Source organism: Lethenteron reissneri, chromosome 13 (genome assembly GCF_015708825.2).
Source record: "Lethenteron reissneri isolate LAM-NWPU_2019-01 chromosome 13, ASM1570882v1, whole genome shotgun sequence".
Lineage (NCBI taxonomy): Eukaryota > Metazoa > Chordata > Hyperoartia > Petromyzontiformes > Petromyzontidae > Lethenteron > Lethenteron reissneri.
Window position 1 is genome coordinate 10,017,863 of NC_083791.1, and position 13,395 is coordinate 10,031,257.

At 45.4% G+C, this 13,395-nt stretch overlaps 1 protein-coding gene across 1 annotated transcript in view; it reads left to right on the forward strand.

Annotated features, from left to right (window-relative positions):
• The window catches only part of LOC133342091 (uromodulin-like 1), a 42,610-nt gene extending 30,101 nt beyond the window's left edge, over positions 1–12,509 (forward strand). The window contains exons 15-17 of the mRNA XM_061551024.1: positions 420–576; positions 4,790–4,901; positions 7,261–12,509. Coding sequence (XP_061407008.1) covers positions 420–576; positions 4,790–4,901; positions 7,261–7,484 — 493 coding nt within the window. The 3' untranslated portion in view covers positions 7,485–12,509. The remainder of the gene's footprint in view (positions 1–419; positions 577–4,789; positions 4,902–7,260) is intronic.
• The last annotated feature ends 886 nt before the right edge of the window (positions 12,510–13,395 follow it).

Genomic DNA, 13,395 nt, shown 5'->3' on the forward strand with positions numbered 1-13,395 from the left:
TGTTGGTGACGTGACATACATTAATTAATAGAGGTTTTTTGGATTAGATCAGCGTAAATATATAAATGTGTCGTTAAACCCGCCACCACCCGACACAGCCAATTAGTGAGGTTTGTCACGAAAACAGAACATGTAATTCGTTACTAGTACAGCAACACCGGTGTGTTGGAGAGCAAAGCCACAACAATTACAATCTGAATACAACATTTCGTCAGCAATTGCAATTAGCTTCATCAAGTGACAGCCTAATTTGTGGAGAAATACATACCCAAACAACTCAATAATTGCGTTAACAAACTTGTCATATTGCGTGTCACTCACCACATGTGCCGACACAGATTCCGTATCAGATGGCTAGACTGCTGCCGAACCTTTTTGACTCAGCAGCTCCTCCTTCTGCTTCGTATGCCGTGTTCCAGATGCGCAACCACAAACACGGACCTCAAGATCATCGAGAGCGGCACGTCCAGTACAGCTAGCTTCGAACTCACCTTGTACAAATACGTCAACTACACGATGACCTACATTCACTGCAGCATCGGCATCTGCTTGACGACCGTCCAGAATTGCAAGCCCGTAAGTCACCGTTTTTAACATCGCTTTGCATTTATCATCAACTGGGAGGGGTCTCCTAACCGGGTTCCAGAATGTCTGCAGACACTACGCTGCAATGTTTGCGTATACGTTGAGCTTCTTTCGCACAGTACGTAGCCAACCGCGTGCATCAGAGGTGCGGTGAAGGGCCAACGAACTAGACACAAAAAGCGGTTCTAAAGAAATGAGTTTGTCAATATAGACGATATTAAAAGTGCATAACTCCAATGGCTTCCTAATATCGGAAGGAAGAGCATTTCAGACGGCGGCGGAGGTGCACCTGAAAGCGTGCGATGCGGTGACCGTCTTCGTTCGATGGTTAGCTAAAAGCCGCTGCTGCTGCTGCTGCTGCGAGGATAACCGGAGTTCGCGTGATGGTTTATGCTCCTTGATGAGAATTAGCAAGGATTTGTGGTTCATTTGTGGCAAGCACTTTGTGCGTGATGAGTGCAACCTCATAATGTATTCGTTCGCAAACCAGAAGCCAACGCAGCTCAGCGAGCACCGGGCGGACGCGGTCGGATCTTTCGGCACCCCGTCACGACGCGTGCCCAAGAATGTTGTACGCGCCGTAGCTCGGTTTTTTTTTTTTGCCAGACGTCCCGTAGAGTAGCGAGTTGCAATAATCGAGCCTTGTCCATACCACTGGGCCCACGTCACCGCCCAGAGGAGATTGGTAAACGTGAAGAGAAGCACCGCGGCAAGTCGCGTTGACCACAGTTTCGGTCAAGCCCTGTCCGGACGCTGTCACGGAGGGGATGACGATGGCCGTTGTTCAGTGCAGACGGTTCCAACCCTTTCCCAACCCCCACCATACGGCAGGATACAACGGAGGTGAGAGGAGACGGTGTCTTTTTTTCAAGTTGGCCAGAAGTTAAGCATTCCAGTGACGATCCCCGCCCGTTGGCACGAGAGGGAGGCATCGCGGTTCTGTTCAGAATAAGGAAGCGGAGAGCCGGTGGCCTACGGCTCAGTTCAGCAACTCTGTCCACTTGGCAGGGCTGGATTTTTCTAACGCCGGAAACCACCAGATGACCGTTATTTATTCATTTGTGGTATAAATGCTGTATGCGGCATTGCTGTGAAATAGTTTTTTTTTGCATGCAGCTTCAAATGTATTCGTGAGCAAGATTCCACAATCCCTACTGTTCCACATGCTTTATTTATTCTCTCTTTATTCATGTGAGCAATGTTCTTCCTGGGGTTGCCAACCGAGATGCCATGGATTATTTTGCTCATTTTCCTCTGGCATAGTTTCCACGGTATGGCTATAAAAATGCGAGGCAAGACGGGATACTGGACAACCTTGGATGCTGTGAGAATGAAGGAAAAAACAATCAACATTTGTTAAAATAAATTATGCCCCGAGATTTGGTGTCGAGATCGCCGCTTATGTTCTGCCATTGCTGGGCCACCGATAGCACTCGAATACCGGGGACAAAAAAATATTATCTCTTAAAAATGCTGCATATAACGAAGCGTCGTAAAACAAGTGAGCGAGCGCTACCGGAACGTGCAATTGAATTTACCAAAAAGATGCGACATCGTTACACGCAGCCCGCCCAAAGCACGCGCTATTAATTAAAGAGGAAAGTAGATGTCACAATAATGAGGTGGTTTTATCACGGCGAGGTCAAGCTTCCCATATCACTACATCAAATATTATCTCTATCGATTCCACATTCTAAGGGCCATCACCAAAGAAATTGGTGATGGGCCTATTACATGGTGAGAATTGCGGCGAATCACGTTCTGGTTCATGGATCAAACGTGGCTTATGTCAATATGTCGTTCGCGCGCACACTAACAAAACGTCACGTGCACACACAAACTAACGCGCGCAAACACTGATGCTCACACGCTCCGCACATTTATTCACTCTCTAATACACCCTCGCACATCCAGGCATACGCTTCAGATGTCACCAGTTAAAGGGCTCTCAGAGACTGTTGCAGAGCCAAGCACTGCGAGTTGCCTATGAAGGCCGACACGGTGCACAACGGAGAGGCGTGTTCAGCAACGCACCTTGCCGACTTCGTCTCACCCAGGGTTGTTAGTGTACACACTGCACCAGGTACTCGTGCCAGGCTGAGCAGACCAAGAGTGCACCCCAGGATAGGTTCAGGTACCACTGGCTACTGACGTGAGCAGTGATCAAGAATTGAATTCAGAGTGCCAGGTTTGCTGTTACACACAGACACAAAAAACAAAGACACAGATCCCCCATATAGCCTTAACAGACTGTAGGGGCAAGTTCTGTTAGTGAGCACCTATGAAGGCTCGGAATGGTACACGAGGGGGTGGGTGGCTAGCACTACGCCCGACCGCCTTTGTTTCTCCAGTGGCGATGTTTACACATCGCACCAGGGACTCATTTGAGGCCGAGTTGACCTAAGGGAGGCCCAGGACCGGTTCAGAAAATCGTCACTGGTGTTGGCCGTCAGCGGGAATCGAACCCGGTTCGCCAGGTTCATAGCGCAGCACGCTAATCGCTACACTACCGCTCCCCACAGACACACACGGACAGAAAAAGACAAAAGTCCCCCGTATAGACTCGTAGAACGCTTGGGACATGTGTGACGACTCTGACGACGAAGTATCAAGAGCCACTTTTATTGGGCCGCAGCCACAATAAAGGAACCTAGGCCTCGTGCTTGTCTCCAGGTTGCGACTTCCTCCTAACGCCCCCACTCATCGTGCTCTCCCCTTTATATTCCTCAGCCCCCTTTCTCGAACCTTATTGTCCTTTTTAAGTTGAACACGTAGGCTTTCGCGACCAATATCATCCATAAGAGGTTGTTTTTTGGTGGGGGGCGGAGTTTTCTTTAGCCAATCTCTGTCCTTCTCCTCTCACGGATACTCTCTCGGTTTTCAGATGGATCTCGTTCAAACCTTATTCCTCCAATCCCTTTTAATGTTTTCCTCCTGACCATCGAAGACCTTTGTTTATTTTCAAACAGCTGTTAAGCTGCATATTGGCTTGGGGTAAATTTTCGGTCATTACACAGGCACATAGCACACACAGCGTAGGTGGCAGGGTTGCAATTTGTATCTATGAACGTTGAACTTCTTTCACTTTGCATGTAGCCAAACGTGCTAATCAAAGGTGTGCGGAAGGACAAGCAACTAAACACTAAAAGCAGTCCTAAAGAAATGATCTTTCAATCTAGATTTAAAAGTGCGTAGCTCCAGTGGTTTCCTAATATGGGAAGGAAGAGCGTTCCAGACGGCCGCAGAAGCACATCTGAGAGCGCGCGATGCGGTGACCGTCTTTGTTCGATGGCCAGCGAAAAGCTGCGAGGATGACCAGAGTTTGCATGCTGGTTTATACCCCGTGACGAGATCAACAAGGTGTTCAAGTTCAAGTTCATTTATTAAGTATAGCCCTGTGAGCCATTCGGCTCTTGAATCGGGTGCAACCGCATTTGTCGCTAGCACGCCTGTAATCAGTGTGACCTTATAATGTATTCACTCAGCAACCGGAATTCGAGGCCACGTGAAGTGTCGAAGGCTCAATGGTAGGAGGTCATGGGACAGTACCACGTGGTATGAGTTACTGAGATGAACGGCAGACACACATACCCATGTGAGCACACACACACACACACTGCACAGGATTATTTCTGAAAACCAAGACGCGTTACGCAAACTGGTTATTGTTTAGACAACCCACATAATTGAGACTACACCATGATGGCCGCTTGCGCAATTGGTGCATTGTTTGGCCAGATGCTTTGCGAGCTCCCCTCTAGGGGAAACGAGAAAACAGCAGGCGTTCATGGGTGAAGGTAATGGACTCAAAAAAAAGTCAATCGCGTTACCTGCCAGATCAACACGGTGGGTGCTACATCAGAAGAACTTCGGTTGAAGCCCGACTTACTTTTGATTTAAAGCTTTCGTGACTGCAGGGATTCATATTCTTGGTTCTTTCGGTAAAGTCACGTAGAAGGGAAATCATAAAATAATATAAATAGACTGCAACACAAGCAATCATCAAGTGTGAAATCTTGCTGTGGATTTCACACCTGATGATGATTGCTTATGTTGCAGTCAAAACGTCGTGAGAATTTGTATTGTTTTATATTATTTTATTATTTCCCTTCTACGTGACTTTACCGAAAGAACCAAGAATATGAATCCCGACTTACTTGTCATCTTTCTGCACCAACTTTCTGCCACCTGCCCCCCTACCCAGGTATGCAGTGGAAGTTCCAGGTCGTCGTACATCAGGTCCGAGCGAGAATCATCGCCCAACGACAACGTCATCGATATGGGGCCCATTTACTATAAGGCCGCCACGACCTCCGGTAAGAATTAGCCAAGCACACGTTCCGTGCGTGTGCGCTTTCGTCAAAGTCAGACGTCGGTCTCGCTAAATCCTGGCGTCTTGAAGATTGAATTGAACAGAGCCCCGTGTTCTGTGACCCAGAAAGTCACCGCGCAGAGTCATATCTGCCTCCACGAGCAGAGATTTTTAAGTGGAAATTTTTGTATTTGTTTTGTAGCTGTGAACACGGAAGGTACCCTTTTCAGCAGCTGTCATGGGTATATCTTGTCCGACTTTATCCTTTTATTTTCCCTTCCCCCCCCCTGATTAACCCCCGCCCCTAACCCATCTCAGCCCATTCTTTAAAGGAATCAGAATATTTATTCATACTGAAGGAATCCGATGAGCTATTAAGCTTTTTTCACAGATGTCCAGTAGGGGCTGGTCAGAAAGTTGCAACAACAAAAAATTACAAAAACACGATCGGAGTGCAAATTATAGGAAAGGTAAACAAAATTATACAAAAAACATTTTTTTTATTTAACCGCTGAACAATATTTCCCCACGTATTGTGGCTTAGGCCCGCATTAAATGGATTTATAAATGAGAGGAAATGCATCTGACGGCACGAGATAGAGCGCCCTCTGATGGTTTGGCAGAAGAGGTTCACCGAGGAGCCGTTCAGAAAGTTTTCTCGTGGCATCAACATGCTCCCGCTATGATTGTCCTCAAGCTCAGAGTGGCCCCATCTGACTGTCAGGAGGGAGGGGGCCTTTCTTGAATTTGTAGTTACATTTAATTTGTAATATGCTACTCGTCCAATTAAAAAGGTGTACAAAAAAAAGCAAGCATGTGTACCAAGACCGTAATTATAATAGAAATTGGGGGGGGGACACCCTCCCAATAATCAAATATGCTCAGAATGTCCCCCCCCCCAATATATTGCTATAAAAATATTTTTAAAAATTAAAATCGCGATGCTTTGTAAATAAAAACAACAATTTGATAAACCTTGGCTACAATATCTGGACTTGTCTTCATATAACAATGCATAGATTTATGTTTATATGATTGTGGTTATAGTTGTACTTTATAAATCCCTGATATCTGCCATTATATACAATGAAACAAGAAAAGGTAAAACATAAAAAACTGAGCAATGTAATAAAATACACTATTAGACATTGTAAAAAATAAATAAAAAGTCCATCCCATGTGTTAGTGATTTTTTAAAATATTTTAGGCAGGAAATTAGTTTTCAAATGTAGATTTTTTTTCTAGGGGGGGACCCCAGACCCCTTGAAGATTGGTCCCCCCCAATGTTGACTCCATGGCTACGGCCTTGATGTGTACTTACTTGTTTGCTGTATTCATTGGGTAGGTAGGGCGGTATCAGGGTGGTCCTTGGATACTCTTCGCTCGCCAAAATTCGACGTCGGCAAATATTTCGTGAAAGTGTCCGTTCGGCAACTGGTGGAGCTATGCATCCGTCGCAGAATGTCCGGCACAAGTGGATATCACAGAAATTCGTCAGTGCTCCCCTCCCAAGTGACCTCTTTATCTGCACGTTAGAGGGCACTGCACTTTCCCCCCCGATGCTTCGCTGCAGTAAAATGCCGCGTAGTAGTCGTAGTAAAAGTTATATTTTTAAGAACTGGAATTCTTCGAAATTAAGTGAAAAAAATCTAAAAATTTTGTTGTGCGGTCATTGGTGACTGGGCTGAAACCAATACGATATCACGTAACCCGGTTTAACCATGGGTGACTTAAACCCACGTTTAAACCCAGGGCCTCAGGTTCTGGCTCAGTGCTCCCATCCTGTTGCCACAAGACCATCTCGAGAATTTGGTTAAATTTTACTTTGTACTGCACGGAGCGGTGGCACAGTGGTTAGCGCACTTCTCCGTGATGAGAAACATTTCAGAATCAGAAAATGTGTTAATGCCGGAGGAATCCGATGAGCTACGAAAGCTATTTTTCACACACGTCCAGTACTGAGTTGGTACCGAGTGGATACCGGGCATCCCATCCTCAGGGACCTGTGTTGACCGGCGTGGTGAAGTATGGTTAAACAACCCCCATAACCGACACAACGGAGACATTCATCCATCAGTTTATTGAAAAAGAGCTGAAAGTCACTTTTTTTTTTCACGTGGACAATGCATGTATTACAAACACAGGGCTTCTTTCTCACTATATATTTCCTGGGTCGCTGGTAGACCGGTAATAGGCATGTGAACGGTAGCCACAGCCATAGCGAAAAGTATACTCGATGTGGTGTGCCGGACGTGAAAATATTTTCGTCCAACGAGGCCGATATTACGCCCCGTGAAAAAAAAATATGGAAGTGTTCAATTAACCGAGCGATCGTGCCCTTGTCCACCGCCCTTCCCGCGCAGCGACGGCGACAGAGCCGACGACAGGGACCGAGATCACCCCATGGCGCATCGCCACGATCGTTCTGGGCGTGCTGCTGGGCGCCGCGCTGCTCATTCTGTTGGCCATTGCTGCCTACCGCGCCGCCTCTCGCATGCACACGGCTCGCTACGGCATCGAAGAGCGCAACAATCCGGCCCGCGCCTCCGCCAACGCCATCACCAACAGGAACTACAGGGTGCTGTGACCCCCCCCCCCCCGCCTATTGACCCCGCCGGCAGTCCGGAGGTCACCGGTGCCGTCGATGACGCCCTGCAGTGCCACCCTGCCGTGCCATCGATGACCCTGGGGACATCGCGCGAACGTCAACAGCGTAAAGCGGGACTTGCCAACAAGCTTCGCTTTCGAGTGTAAAAGAAATGTCAAACGTGGTACCGATGCAATGACAAAGATGACCCCGATTAACCTTACAGACTGTTGGGGGTGAGCATTGTTGGTGAGCAACTAATAAGGCCCAGGGCCACATGTAGTTTGGAAAACACCATGCCATGCTGCCTTGGGTCTCCCCAGTAGCTATGCTCCTCCAGAAGCTCGTTCACTTAAGGCCAAGTAAACATAATGGAGGCCCAGGACCGGTTCACATATCAATTTGTCATCAATACGTATGACTTGGAATTTAACTAGGGTTGCCAGGAAAGTAGCATGGTGTAACTGCACCACCATTCATTTCACCACGCCACAATGACATTCACACACACACATCACAGAATAAAAAAAACCCACTGTAAATATATACTGACACACAAAGACAAAGATCCAGATATAGCCATAAAAGACTTTCTTTAGTGAATAGCATGGGGCACACGATGAGGTGGGAGGCCAGCACCACTCCCGGCTGCCTTTGTCTCCCTTGTGGCAATGTTTTACACACCACACCAGGTACTCATTTGAGGCCGAGTCGACCTAGGGGAGGCCCAGGACCAGTTCATGTAATCAGCACTGGTGTTGGTCGTGAACGGGGGTCGCCGGGATCGTAGCACAACATGCTGACCACTATACCACTCCTCACCACACTATATCGAAGACCCCCGTGTAGCCTTAACAGACTGTTAGGGCAAGTGCTGCTAGTCAGCACCTTACACTATATACGTATACGCTCTAACGCACACATACCAAAAATAATGTAGAAAATTCTAAAACACACATACATGTTAAATAAACTACATTATCTTTCGTACCCCCCCCCCCACGCCTTCCACACCTATGTAAACCAGTAACATTTTCTTAAATAAGCACTCCTGACTACTGTTGCCATCCTTGGACTCATACGCAGTTTCGGCTTGTGCACGAATGTGGAAGGCCAATGGACTAAAATTAATTTTATTTTGACGTGGAGAAAAAAATATGGGGAAGGGGATGTATTTATTTAATACTCACAATTTGTATGGGAGACCTCCAGTCCTGTGTTTACTTTGTACACGTTTTAAATGCTTATTGGAATGTCTAGTGGCTCCTTTTTTATATTTGTAAAAAGAAAATAAAAATATCCAAATAACTCAGGGGCCTTCGTTGGCTTTGGGATTGGCAGTGATGGCGAGGTTGATGAAGTAATTCTATAGCTCTGCTGCAATTATTTATTTACAGATCATTCTCAGTCCATCTTAATACTAAAATAGCATTGAAGTATGTTTCATATCTGCCTCTCAGTGAAATTCCACCACACATTAAAACACATTTTTAAAAACATCATTTCGAAGCGTGTAGCTGTTATACCACCCCCCCCCCCCCCCCCCCGTTTCACTTTTATCTTATTGACATACTCAAGAATATTTAAAGCTTCTGTCCATCTTCCTCGCTGGCTCTCATGGGCGATGTGCTGTGCGAGTTACTTGTTTTTTAATGAAGTAACTTCTGGGCAGTAAATGTCCCTCTGCGAAAAAAAAGCCAAAAATGAAGGCTCGACGATTGTGAAATGATTCAGGAAATTGGAAAAGGTCAAACATCCCTTTCCCTGCTAACGACTCCCTGACAGATTCAAGTCAAGACTCTTAGACCTTCCTTTTCTCCTCCGCCTTGCCTGGCTATCTCTTCTCATTTAAAATAACTATGCACCTTCATTATTTTATTATTTCCCTTCTACGTGACTTTACCGAAAGAACCAAGAATACGAATCCCTGCCGTCACGAAAGCTTTAAATCGAAAGTCATCATCAGCTTTGATCCCACTCCTCCAGGCTGCCGCGACAATTGCCGTGGCTCCGACACGCGAGTTCACCTCGTCGGGTCCATCTCAGTGGTGGTCATCTTCACGGGCGCGTTTTCTCCTTTAGCTGCCCACTCCATCATCAGGTCGCCACCATTGACCAAACATCCTTCTGTGCGACATGCCCCTTTTCATGCCCACTTTCTTCTTCCTTACCAGTCAGGACGATGTCTCTAACTTTTTTTTCTTTCTGAACGATGCGTTGCCGTTTCTGTCTCGCAGTGCCATTCTAAATGTGCACGACTTCAGGCTTCTTTGAACAATGTTCTTTTTTGTGTTCTCGTCCATTTATCACCCAGCATCCGTGTTTTCAATTCAGGTTTTATATATATATATACCAATGATTATGTCACACTGTTTTGTGAAGAATCTTGATATGCAGTTGGTTCTAGTTTTATTATAAATACAAAACTGTGTTGTTTTGCATGTACGTTCTTAAATCTTCGTAACGAAAAAAGGTATAAAAATCCTTATTTTACTACAATGTTAAATTCACGTCACGTGCGGATAAACGAACGTGGTGGTGGATAAAGTAATTGTGGATGCAGAATTTTCAAGAACCAAAAGCATCGGGACCGTATTGTTCGAGTTTACAAATACATTATTAGCATTGGCCTCGCACAAAAAAAAAAACTCCCGGGGTCACAAAATGGGCCCATCCATTACGGTTGTTTGGGGATTTCCAAATGCAGGTGGCGCTCCGCAGATATAACCAGATCGAAGGAATTAATTGTCGCGCGAGGATTTAAATTAGGGCCCCACACCTGGCACTGAGAGCTTGCAAGTCCCACGGCAGATCCATCTGTTCCACCTCCGCGATTCCTCGGCGTCTCTTTATGTTAACGATGAGACATTGCATGCTGGCATTCACTTGTCAGTTAACCTTGCATCAAAGAATATGTAGCAAAACATGACATTTTAACTCGAAGTTGGCTCTTCTTTGAAAGAAAGAATGGGCAAGGATTTCACTTGTGACTTTCAGTGTGCGGCCAATGTGAACTTTTTACAAATTATTTTCCTGAATTTTTTGTTGCCAGGTACAAGCCCAATTTTCTGCGGAACCAAAACTGTAAAACACATTCCTGCGGAGGGAGCTGGTAGGAACACATTGGGTTGCTTGGTCAATGGCCAGGGTCAACGACGGCGTGGTGTTTTCCGCAAATATGCCTGACTGTTGGCGGGCACAAGCCGGCGTGATTAGGTTAAACGTTGAGTTTTATAAGGGCACCACGGGGTGACCAGCCCCTCCCCACCCAGCCCCAACCCTCCCACCCCCCACCCTCCCCACCCAGCCCCTCCCCACCTTCCCCACCCAGCCCCTCTCCACCCAGCCCCACCCTCCCCACCCTCCCCTCCCCACCCAGCCCCTCCTTGCACGACGGACACAATAATCCCCTGTGGGCTGGTGTAACCAGGAGGTTCCTACTTATATAAATTGGTATGTGCACGGAAGATCACGCAGAATGGCTCATTTGAGACATTATGCAGCTCAAGTCGAACCCTTAAAATATCAAATGTATTACAATAAATAAAGCCAAAAATCTTAGCCGTACTCTAATAATCTCTCTCGTATTCACCGATGAAAATGTTAAGGAGGAAAACAAGCCTTATTGTTAGTGCGGCCATTTCAAATGACCTAGAAAGTTGTACAATGACCTTAAATACTCATCCACAGTGAAAACAAATGCTGAGCAAATGTCATCACATAAGCATGCTTATGTTTGGAAAATAACTCCTCACGGACAACAAGATAATTACATTCCCAGAAACATTCATTTGTTATAATGGACTGCCATGTCAACGGAATTGCCAAATTTGCCCAGAATTGTAAACAATGCTACAATTTTGCTCATTTGAACACGAGCTATTAATGGTACGAGATGTGTCCATGTAATGGGTTTGAAACAATAGCGATTCATTTGCAGGTTGTGTATCAAACCAAGATGGAATTTTCACTCATTCTGTAATTTAATGAAAATGAGACTTTAATTGGCAAACTAACAAAAGGTCCCCCGTCTATTCAAGCAACTTCTGTCTTGATTTTGGTGAGTGCATCGCCTTAAATGTGTCAAAAATGTGTCAAAGTGTACTATTGCATATTACGGTTGTGTAAACAAAGCCAAACAATAAAATCTGGGTGAAAAAGTGGACAAACCACGAAATGGACTGGCACCTGAATGCACGTCTGGCATGCGCGTTTAAGGTGTGAACCCAGTAGCTCCCTCAGGTCCTCCGGCACTGGTCCTCTTGGTTGTTCCGAAGGCGAGGACTCAAACACTTGTGGGGAGGGCAGCCTTCAGCTGCTGTGGTCCTCGTCTTTGGAACGGTCTGCACGAGGATCTGATGGCATTAGAATCGGTGAATGTTTTCAAACGACATCTAAAAAACGTAACCTTTATAGATTGGCTTATAATTAGGTTGCCCTGATTGTGTGCTTATTATGATTTTTTATTATACTATAAGCTCATTATGTGTCATTTTGTTAACGTATCATTCTTTTTGTTGTTTACATTGTGTCAGTCCCTTCATTTAGTCCTGTAAAGCACTTTGCATTGCATTCTTTGCATGAATTGTGCTATATAAGTCAAGTTTGATTTGAAAAGTCACATTCAGGGCCAACTCCATATTTATCCAACACATTAAATCGGGTCTCATATGTACGTACACAACAATATGTTTTGCCTTGGAACAGGTTTTAATGTGAGTTTGTTATACCGGGAATTAAGAAGGCTTGTGTCTTAATGGGCGCAAATTGTTTTCAAATCAAGAGTGAAATTGACGTGTATCATTTAGAGAAAGACTTCATTAAACTAATGAGGGGAAGTTTCAGCAGCTTAGAGAAAATATGTCATCATTTCCCACGGCGTAACCCCATTGACTTTATGCACTTATAAAATAAACACAGTGAAACTCCAGGAGTATAAGCTCGTTAGTTCAATTACTATATTGTTGAATTATACTATCATATTAAAAGCATGCTTGTGTGGCAGTAAAGATTGAGATATCATCATCGCTGCAGTTGAGTGTCTTTTTTTGTAAATACGGTTAAAATCCATAAGAGGTTTTTTGGGTTAGATCATGTAAATATATAAATGTGTCGTTAAAACCCGCCACCACCCGACACAGCCAACTAGTAAGGGTTGTCACGTAAACAGAACGTGCCAATTCGTCACTAGTACAGCACACCGGTGTGTTGGAAAACCAAGCCACACCATTCACAATTCGAGTACGACGTTTCGCCAGTAATTACAACTAGCTTCATCAGGCGACAGCCAGATTTGTGGAGAAGTCCACCCGTTTCGTTCCTTATAAAGGCGTAGAAGTGGTGACCACGCTCTTGCGCAAAGTGGGTGGGGATTACCGAGTCAACGTAAACTCTTAGACATTCGTAGATTTGTCAGAGCGCCTTTCCTTAAAAAAGTTACTTTCCATGCTGGATATACAGCGTTTAATTAGCGTTCTCCAACAAAAGTTGAGGTCATCATTTTTTTTCTTGACACACACGCTTGCGCAAATGGCAGCAGCTTCCATCACAGTCAGAACGCCGTCGTCGCAAGATCCGTGGATAACCTTGGTTCGTGGACAGACTTTTACCAATGTGTGCGCGCCATTGTCCGTCTCGCATTGACGCAAAGGAAGTAGGCGTTAAGGCATTCGTTATTTTCGTCCGTCTATAAGAGAGGGGTTAGGGGTGGGTTGGGTCACAATTACTTGTGGAGACGAACGGTGCTTTAATGAGCACACATCTTACCGTGCCAATTGTCTTGCTATTAGGGACGCTTTACTCGATAGACAACCGGAGAACATTTAAAAAAACGGTTGGTCCAAACTTTGCAAAAAAAATCCCCCAGTTGATTACATTGGCCTCTTAGCCCATTGAGATGATATTACCACGC